This window comes from Columba livia, chromosome Z (assembly GCF_036013475.1).
Source record: "Columba livia isolate bColLiv1 breed racing homer chromosome Z, bColLiv1.pat.W.v2, whole genome shotgun sequence".
Lineage (NCBI taxonomy): Eukaryota > Metazoa > Chordata > Aves > Columbiformes > Columbidae > Columba > Columba livia.
In genome coordinates this window covers 15,603,848-15,614,430 of record NC_088642.1, presented here as the reverse complement: position 1 = coordinate 15,614,430, position 10,583 = coordinate 15,603,848, and the positions used below count along the sequence as shown (strand labels likewise).

At 36.3% G+C, this 10,583-nt stretch overlaps 1 protein-coding gene across 2 annotated transcripts in view; it reads right to left on the bottom strand.

The window, feature by feature from the left end:
* Window positions 1-345: 345 nt before the first annotated feature.
* Window positions 346-10,583, bottom strand: part of SV2C (synaptic vesicle glycoprotein 2C) — a 120,027-nt gene continuing 109,789 nt past the window's right edge. For both annotated transcript variants that reach the window (XM_065047366.1, XM_065047365.1), the window contains exon 13: window positions 346-9,662. In XM_065047366.1, the coding sequence (XP_064903438.1) occupies window positions 9,479-9,662 (184 nt within the window). In that variant the 3' untranslated portion in view covers window positions 346-9,478. The remainder of the gene's footprint in view (window positions 9,663-10,583) is intronic.

Here is a 10,583-nt window from a genome sequence, read left to right as displayed (position 1 = left end):
TTTGTCTCTTGCAACAGTAGTAACTTTTCGCCTGTGGTGTTCTTTTTTGTTTGTGTGGGTTTTGTTGTTTTGTTTTGTTTTGTTTTGCTTTGTTTTGTTTTTTTGGTTGGTTTTAGTCTTTCTTGTTTGTTTGTGTTTATTTGGTTTTGTGGTTTTTTTATGGTCACTTACATTTCTTTAATTTTACTAACTTTTACCATGTGTGTTTTTAATATATGATGCACCTCTATTACAGGAACCAAAGGTGAGAGACCTTGTAAAAGAACTAATTAAGGTAAAACCACAGTTTTCAGTATCTTGTGTGTAGTGAAGAATGATGTTTTGGCTGTCATCACACCTGATGTGTATTCATTGCAGAGAACAAATATTTATTTGAATATAATGGAGAAAAAAAATGCCCCTTTATTAATCTGATATACACTAAATAGCTTTGCATTTGTTACAAGGATGATAAATATTTGGCAGATAAATTTATAAACACTTCCACATTTTATAGATTTATACTTTACACAGTCCTCCTACACAAAGCATGCCCTTTGACAAGTATACAGACAGTTTTCCTCAGGGGACTTAATCAAAACACTTGGTCAAACATTTTGGAAGTTGGCAATCTGACACAGAGGAGCATACTGGAAAGAGGATTTCACAATAGTACCAGCTGGACTTGAAAAGAAAAATTCAGAACTCCAAACCAGAGAATTTATCAAGGCACACACATGCAAACACATGTATACGATAGTGATGACTGTAACCCGCTTTACAGGAGATCACACACAGCAGTAAAGAAAACAAAGAAAGAAAGGAACAGAGAGGTAAGGACCATTGCCAAGATCTTGTTGTAGATTAGCAGATCTGGAAGTAAATACGTATAAATGGGAATTTGACTTCAAAGTAGCTCATTACTGTATATATAATATGTACATGTTTCCTTGCATTAAGAAATGCAGACTGTCAGAATGGTTATGATTTTCTCAACAACACATGCGCACTAATACACGTGTACTTTTGTACACTAAAGACGGTTTGAAGAAAATGTGCTCCCAGTTGACTCATACCAGTTGGCAATCTGAGTAGAAGTTTAGCAGGAGAAATTTGGAACAGAAAATAGCTCACAAAAAACCAGGAAAGAATATTTGCTTCCCTTTTGTTGATCAATATTAGAAGACGCTAACAAGTTTTTAAGAAAATCAGTAACCTGAAAACACCAATAAATTACAGTGAAGGCAAAGAGCCCTACTGTTAGTAGGCCTTGAAACTTGACTTCTGCACGTATGTCATTACATTGCAAAGGAAACTGTCTACTTAAAACAAAAAAATCTAATTATGTACAGTGCACTGTCACTGGTGTTTGAGACCAAGCACCAGATACAATTCTACTGTCACAATGTTACACAGCTGAAGGTAATACAGCAAATTTTTTGAAAGCTTTCATTAGGATTTTTAATACAATATTCTGTAGAAAATGGCTAAAATAACCTGTCAGTTTATTAATTAGACTTGCAGCATGGGATACTATTAAAATCCCTTTTACTGCTTGTGGAACATTGCATTCATAGGAAATAGCCAGTTTAAAATTAACATCAAAAAGAAGGGCTAAACGAGCACCTTTTTCTCACAAGAGCAATTCCAGTGTGACAGTATACACAACCACATATTTAATATTGTTGACCTAGAGAGCTAATATCCTGATCCTGCAAATTGCTCCACTGATTTAAACAGGAATCAGCTTACCCACACAATACTAGTTCCATATAACATTTTGTAGAATCCTAAACCACTACGAAAGATAATAAGAGCAGCCACTAGCAGGTTGGTGCATTTTTCTTTAACTCTTTGTAAATGAGCTAGCTTTCCTACAGTGCTGATTTTATGCCTGCTCTCATCTTTGTTGCTAATGTCAGTAAAACCTTTTATTTCACTAGTGAAGTGCTGATGAAATCAGTCACCATGTCAGAAGAGATCTGTGGAACAAAGAAACTGGGAAAAAACTGTAGGATTTGTCTAAAAAAGGTGGTGGGAGGTTGTTTTTTGTAAGATCACTCTCAAGATTTTAATATTATCTTTTTCCTTCTAAGCCATTGTTTTTAATCTCTGTTTAAAAATTTCTTCATAGAATGTAGTATTATCTACTGCTACTTTGAATCTGAATGGCAATTTTCTACTTAAGACTGTCAATTTGTGATCACAGTTAGAAACTATATGCTATAGTCTCACTCAGTGAGTATGTCTTCCTTTTGGAAAGACCCACTACTTTCCAAAAGTACTATCAAGTGAGCATTGCTACCCTTTCATAGTCTTCTCCCAAAGGTTTGGTATAAATTGATAGTCAGTATATCAACTCATGGAACACATGGGGAAAAAAATAATTAAAAAAAAAATTGCAAGCTGCTTAGGTGGGTTGGTTGGTTGGTGTGATTGTTTGTAATTATCTTAATATAGAGTTGACACTCCCATAGCAAATACACATTCTTAAGTTTTGTGGAAAGAATATACCCTTTCTTCTACTGCTTTCTTCACCTGTAGCATGTATGCATGCCACCCACCAGAGGAAGCACACTGCAAAGTGCGAACACCCTGCAAAGAGCGAAGAAGAAACGTAGTAGATGCCAGAGCTTTTGAAAGAACTCTCTCCACCCTCACCGCTCTGTGTGCATGTGCTGCTCTTTACACCCTGGACTTGCTTGAATTATAGACACAATTACTTTATACAGCACTAATTACTTTAGAAGATCTTCATGGGTGTTAATCATTAACAGACATCCTGGCAATGGCTCTGTTTCAGGCTGGTCAAAGGACGCTGATAAGAACAGCAGCAAACAATTGTTTAGGCACATTACTAGAACAACAGCAGCTATGTATACAGTAACAGTGAAAAACATACAATACAGGAAGACACAGACATTTTCTCATATATACATATGTACATACACAGCAGTAAAACTGCTGAGATCCCCATGAAATATTTTGAAGGACTTCTAATTGAATAAGACAAAATTAATAGCTTTTAGGATTTTATGTATCTGAGAGTGCTTTGTCTCCTAGTCACTGGAATATGACCAGTGCCTTTGCATGATGTGCTGTTTTGCTGTTTGGCACAGTGTGGCAGAGTGAAGGATACAGCTAAGTCAGAGCTGATTTTTCAGACCATTTCAGGATTTCCCTTCCAGTGATTGAAAGCTAATGGTCAGCTAAGAGGAATCTTGTCATCCCAACAATTTTGTACATTAATAAGTAAAGAGTTCTGCATAAGACCTGGAGCAGGATGTTTTTTGTGTTCAATTAATAATGCATAGTGCAAAAAGTAACAGTGACATAAAGAATGAGATAAGAATATGGTTCGTAAGTCTTATATACACCTGTGTTATAAGAAGGTGTGTGTGTGTGTGTATATGTGTGTATTACTTACCCACACATGTCTCTATATGTGTTCACCTCTAACCATGCAGTACTTCTTTACAGTGTACAGTATTATATCACTGCAGGCTACGATTTAAGGAAAACAGCTGACAAAAATAAAATTGATGCCTAGGTCTTGAAATCCTTATCTTCATGGTTTGCATTCAGTTTGATCCTATCTGATCCTCGCCCTCTTCTTGTGAAGGATCACATTTATCTGGGTGAGACAGGCCTACACAAGATCCACAAATGTATTTTTTTAAAGAGCCAGTGGGGGACAGGCATATATTTACAAAGCAGACATTAAGAGGATAGAAAACATATATTACAGATTAGAAAAGATGCAGAAAAGATTAGAAAAGATGCAGAGAGAAACGCTAGGTGTCAAATCTAGCTCTAGACAGCAGATGAAACTGAAAGAACACATCAAACTCAAAGAGTACTGTGTTTGGGATGAGTTATGGGTGCTGCCCAAGTAAGTAAGTAGCTTCAACCTACTTGGTCAAGATTACTGGTGAAAACTGAGTGGCAGGTGGTAGATGTCCAAAATTAGAAAGTAAGAGGCTGAGCAAAAAAGCAGATCCTTAGGATCCCAGAGAAATGAGCTTAGGTGGCTAGCTGTGGAGAGAGTGACGAAAACCAGCCTGCCAGCAATTTCTCTGTCTTTCTTGCAGACTGATGTGTCTGGTTACAGCTCAGAAATGTTGATGGCCAGAGTGGGGGCAAAATCTCTACAAATCTTCTTGTTATGTGACGTTAAAATATGCATTCATTAATACCCTGGGGGGAAAGGACAATACTTTTGTGTCGGGTCATCTTCATCCAAATGCTTTTGCTAAATAATCTCCAATCTTTAGTTATTGGACTCTGTACTGGTCAGAAGTGAGCAATATGTTCTAGACCTTTGTCAAACATGGAAGATGATTAAAACTGCAACCCTAGAAAAATATTACACCTGTGTTTTTCCCCATTCTTTTCCTAAGCCTTTTGGTCCTAGTAAACATAGTGTTTGTGTATGTTGTAGGAGAAGCATGCCAATAGTTACTGCTTTATTATTTTTCAGTTGGACGGGATGTAGTCTGAGGGCTAGAAAGCATGCCTACTTATTACAGGCCAAACTCTTTGGAAATAATTTAACCTGCTATTGAAAAAGAAAAGTTAAGCAATCGGGACCATTTTGTCTTTTTTTCCTGTTTCTGACATGCTAAACCACTGCACCAAAGAAAAGTCCTGAATGAGGATGAAGTTCGATATAACACTACACATCTAGAGCAGAAATTAATATTGAACGATCTTTACTTTGCAGGAAGAAGTTGGGTATTCATCATTGCAACAAAAACAAAAAATGTAGATAATGGATCAAAAAATATTTTGCATAACTGGGTTGAAATTATCAACGTTAGAAGAAAGCAAATGAGGCTGATTTCAGCCTCTGGGACTGGTTGTAGACTGGATGAGGGGACATCTGCAAATAGCATTGCAAATTGGTGCTTTCGGTGTAATTCAGGTTCTGAACTGAGTTCCAGATTTTGTGGCTATCATGTCTCTGCTAATTCTACATCACTATCTGATCCCTGTCTTTCTTCCATACTGCAGGCAAAAGTCTGTCTTTTTATGATGCATTTGCTGAACTAGGATCATTACAAAGAATTAATTCAGGCAAATACTTAATATTTTACAGTGAGTTTAATGAACAAGAAGGCAGGAAGCGCAGAGGAAAAGCAGTCTCTTGGATATGTTTTCTTCTGGAATATGATTACCCAACACGTGTTTTCTTTCAGGACTCCACAGGAAGTGGAGTGTTTCCACTTCTTGAGTCTTTGACCCCATGAGTGCAAGGATTCATTTTTTAACATTGTGATGGAAATTTCAATTGCATTTCCAGGTTATTAAACAGGAAATATGGCTTGTAGGTTGTATTAGCATGATATCATCTTGTTTAGGTAAAGAGGTTTGACTGGATGTAAACATCTTTCTCTGACTAATGAAGATTGTTTCAAAACTCACAGTGGGGAAGCCCAGCACACAGAAACTGTCTATATGGGGTGTTGAGGATTATATTATGTTGTTAAGAATGTGAATCATCGGTTGTGCCTCAAAAGCAGTTGCACAAAGATAAGGCTCCATAGTGGTAGAAGAAGAAAACAAGAATAGAGAATAACATCTCCTCAAAACGGAGCTGAGCTGGGTACACAGACAATAAGATTCCCACATACCTGTACCCAGAGCAGAGGGACCCCAACAAGGGCCATTCTGAGAGGAGACCACTACTTGCATCTGTTCAGCCTTCTGGATATGTAGGAAATGTGGAGTCTGGCTGCCTTAAAAGGGTGAGATTCTCTGCAAGACTTTTGAATTCACTTTCCATCTTGGTTTAAAAAGGCATGACCAAGTTAAGAAAAATATGTGGCAAACCTTATTACTGAGTATAAGTCAGAAGCAAGTGAAAGCACAAGCAGTGGGTTTTAACACTGGCCCTCTGGTGAGAAAAGCAATTTGGGATGGCACGAATGGAATGGCACAAAGAGAAACAGAGCAGAGCTTGAGTTAGCAGACTTACTCTGCCCCACTTTGCTAAGTTGATGAACAAAGAGTAGACTACTGGAGCCATCAGGAAGGAGAGCTAATGTTTTTCCACCTGTGTCGCAGTTTTGTTGTATACATTTCTGGAAGGGCACTGGCTAAAATGAAGCATAGAGGAAGAAGACTTCCTAATACACCATTCATTAGCCATCCCCTTCATCACTCCAGAAATCTTGAACACCTAGGCCTGACTCCCTTGCTAGGAGTCCACACTCAGCAATCAATGCAATGCATATGACATGTTGTAATGTATGCTTCCAACCAAGAAGGGACTAACATGAACATAGCAAATCTGGTTAAAATGTGCAAACACCATGGATAAGATTCTTTCAAGAAACAGGAGTCTGCTAAGTCAAGCTCTACTATCAGACAACCTGTAATGAGTAAAACTAATTAAAATAAGATTTCTTTGGCAAATTTTAAATTTTACAATAGTTGACCATCATTGTTAATACTATTCTAATAGTTGTTGGTCTTCTCTGTCTTCAGGGGCTATTGTACTTCTTGTCATTGCTGCCATTGGGATGAGCCTTTCAGCTTTACTGAATGGCACTAGACCCTAAATCCTGCTTCAATTTAGACTGAAAAGAGTTTCTGATAAGTGGTCAGTCAGTTCAGTGACCCAAACAGATAAACAAGCAGTATTGATTATATCAGTTTGATAGCTCTGACACACACATGTTATCAAGTTGTGTTCCTTGTGGTGTATAAGAGATCTAAACCGGCCACTAAGTGACTCTCTGTGTTAGATATGAGTAGATGCAGAAAGGAAGTGCAATTCCTACTGGGAATTTTGTTTGTCTTTACCAATTCCTGTTGTTTCTATATTCCACTTCATCCAAATTTAATGACATGATTTAGGATAAGAACCAGCATTAAAATTCACATAATTTTACATGTGACGAGATTTTAGTGTGTTAGCCTTGAACCATAGCCTGCAAAAGTTGAACCTTATTTTTCTGTTGCCCATTTCTTCCACACTGGCCAGGTGGTGTGAAGTGTTGGATCTGGATGTTCTTCAGAATTACATACAGAGATGGACAGAATATACTACTTTTAAGTGGATAGTGCATAGCAAGACAATGTAAAATATTACCATTGCTGTTTATGTTTACTCCAAACACATACAGAGGCTTCAGATTTCAAAATAAGTTGTGCAGTACATACAAGGAGGTGGACACAAGCTACTAATGAATGGCACAGAGAAACAGGGCTCAGATATTATTGGAGAAAAGAGCCTTGAAATAATATTAAGCCTATGACAAAAGCCACAGATGCAAAACTAAGGCCAGTATTTTGCTCTTAACTTGGAACTTGCTGAAAAATAATTATTTGTCTTTTTTTTCTTTTTTTTAAAAATTTTTTAAACATAGTTTAGAAATTTAAAAGTCATGTTTAAGTCAGATTTAAATATAAAATATTTCATCTCAAATATCTTGACTGCTTATATCACAAAATAAACACACTTCCTAAATTTTTTTTCTAACTATATCATATTTAAATTACCAACATCAAAAAAATCCCCACTAGTTTTCCATACTCATGGAATTCAGTCACTTATCTCATTTGTAAATAGTAGCAAACCACATCTTGGGCTAACATTTTGGTGCTGCAATGCATAGCACAGGCATTTGTTAATAACTGAAAAATGTAACTTCTAGAATTGTTAAACTAAACAATGAACTTTAAATTTCATGAATTGTCTTCTTATGTGTACTTTTACTGACTCTTTCAATACCACTAAGATGATGACTGACACAGAATGTAGTGATAGATATTACTACCCAAGCTAAGTTCATATATATGAGCAAGAGAAAAATTCATGAAAAAAACCTATCCTACTACATAACGACCTTATCTGAAATCACAATTTCTTTGGCAATGATTCAATCACTTAATAAATGTTGTCAGACATAATTAGGAAAAAATACTGATAAATTTTCCCTTATGTTTTATACCAAATTTTTTCTTTGAAACTTGAAACTTCAGACAGCTCATCAGCTGATACAAGCTGTCTTAGTTCCACTGAAAGCAATGCCAGTTTCTGTCATCAAAGTATCTGCCCCTTTTGTCTGCTAATTTTATAGGTGTATTTCTGTTTAATTTTTAATGCTAACATTTTAAAGACATCCCATAACCTTTTGCACAACAGTAGGACTGGTGAGGAACTCTTTACTGTAATCCAAAACAGTCCACAGCATATGGCTTAGAAGAAATATATTTACTACCATTTACTCTCCATCCTTGCACTTGGTCTAATAAAGACATTACCACTCCCTGCAGCCTTGGCATGGCTTCATTCTTAATGGCTTTCAGAGAGATATTTTGAAAGTCTTAAATGGTGATACATCCCTGGAACTGTTAAAAATCTGAGAACAACAGTTAAATAAAGTATAAACTGTGAGAATAATGAAATCGATTTTGATTATTGCTTTTCTTTGTTTTGATATTATTAAAAAACAAAAACAAACCAAACCACTTTTGAGATGTTTTAATTACATTATAGCCTATATTGAAGTTTTGACCTGACTAAATCTACTAGGTGGCATTCTACAGCCACATGTGTTTATAACCATTCTGTGACAAAGAAAAATGTATTACAAACATACATATAAACCAAACTTTTCTGGAAGTATTTTATTTTTCACATAGTATGCTGTCCTGATTCTTGCTTTATTCTTACTTGCAACAGCATAAACATTTGTATTAATTCAGACCTGCATTAAGAAAAATTCACTGTTTTAAAATGGCAAAGATATTCCAGATGCCCCAGATGAGAATAAAACATTTTTTTTACGGAGTGTCAGCACCAAAGAGTAAAAATACTTATTTTGTTATTCTCTTTGCTGCCCACCCATATGGGCTTTTTATCTTCCTGTAATAGCTGCTACCTTCTCCTCAGCAAATATAGGTTATAGTTAGTAATCTTAAGATTCAATCTACCTAAAAATGTTTCCCAAGAAAGAGGCATTGCCACAAGTTTTTACCATCTAAGCACATCTGCCAAAGGTCAGTATTCTCAGTAATGATGTGGTCTGCAGAGTTTCTTGATTAATGCTGCATGCATTATTATGTTAAGATTAACATTCTCTGCGTCAATACTGCTAAGTAATTGATTTGCGTGTCTGTACTGTTACAAAAGCTCACAATGCCATGGCCAAATTTAGCATGTAGTTTTGAATAATATGACTGCTTGCATTTTAAATATATAATTATCAGTATGGTTTTAACCTTCCTGGACATGCCACTGAAAGTGTTTTAAGAGGTAGCTTAGCAGTTTGAAGTTGTGGTTTTGAGTAGCAATGTATGCAAGCAAACAAAAGTGAAATTTAAAACTTTCATAGAGAAGTTTCTAAATCTCTGCCACTCCAAAGTATCTTTTGAGTTTGATTTTTGACATCTGAGCACTCTACTAAGTGTTGAGAATCTGAAGCCTTTGCACCATCAGTCAGGAGAGTTGACATTTGTACAAAGAAGGAAATAAAATGGCTTTTTCCAGTTACATCAACACCTGGGTTCTTGTGTCAGGAAGCCGAAGTCCTACCAGACCTCCACATACTAGAACAGTAGAAGCAAGGAGAATAGGGATTGCTTTGGTGATACCAACAAGAGAACCGAATATTAAGTTTCCAAGTACAGCTGCTGCTTTGCATAGTGCATTCAAAAATCCAAAACCTGTTGCCCTAGAAGAGAAAACACAAGAAAGTTTAAAAAATTGGTCAAAGAGAGAGAGAGACAAATCCTCAGTGGGAATAAATCACTATAGCCCCAATATCCTACATTGAATGAATCTATGCAAAAAAGAATTCTGTCCTTGTCTTTATCAAAAAAAAAAAAAGAAAAAAAAAATCAAAGCTCAGCTGCTACAGCATTTTATTGAGGCAAATTCATTTGACTGCCTGAGGAACCAAAATGTGAAATGAATGACTGAACAGATAACTTTAGACCTCTATAGTAGAACAAAGGACTTGCAAATAGAAATTCAGTAACACTTAAAATGCGGGACTGGGACTCAGGAGGTGGGAAATCTTTTGAGAGCTACTTGGTGATTTGGGAAAGAAGTCACCAGAATAAAGGATGATCATCTTCAGATACTGGATAGAAATTGATTTCTTACAGGTAGTGCACATGTGGAACCAGTGCTTTTTCAAATGGCTAACGAGATCTCCAATAATAATTAATGTTTGTCTCTTAGAGCTAAAGATACTTTAAAAAAACCCTAGTTGGTGCAGAAGAGAAATCTGAGAAACTGTTGTGGTTTAACACCAGCTGGCAACTAAGTACCACACAGCCACTTGCTCACTCTCCCACTGTGGGACTAAGAGGCCAGTTGGAAAATAAAACAACAACAACAAACCCCAACAAAACAAAACGAAAACCAAACCACAAAAATTCCCCACAAAACCTAAAAAAATGATGACAACAACAAACAAAGACCATTCAATAAGACAGCAAAAAGAGTGGAAGCAACAATAATATTAGAATATACAAAACCAGTGATACACAGTGCAAGTGCTCATTACCCATTAATCAATGCCCAGCCTGTCTGTGAGCAGTGATCCTCTGATTAACTTCTTTCCTAATTTATATACTGAGCCTGACAT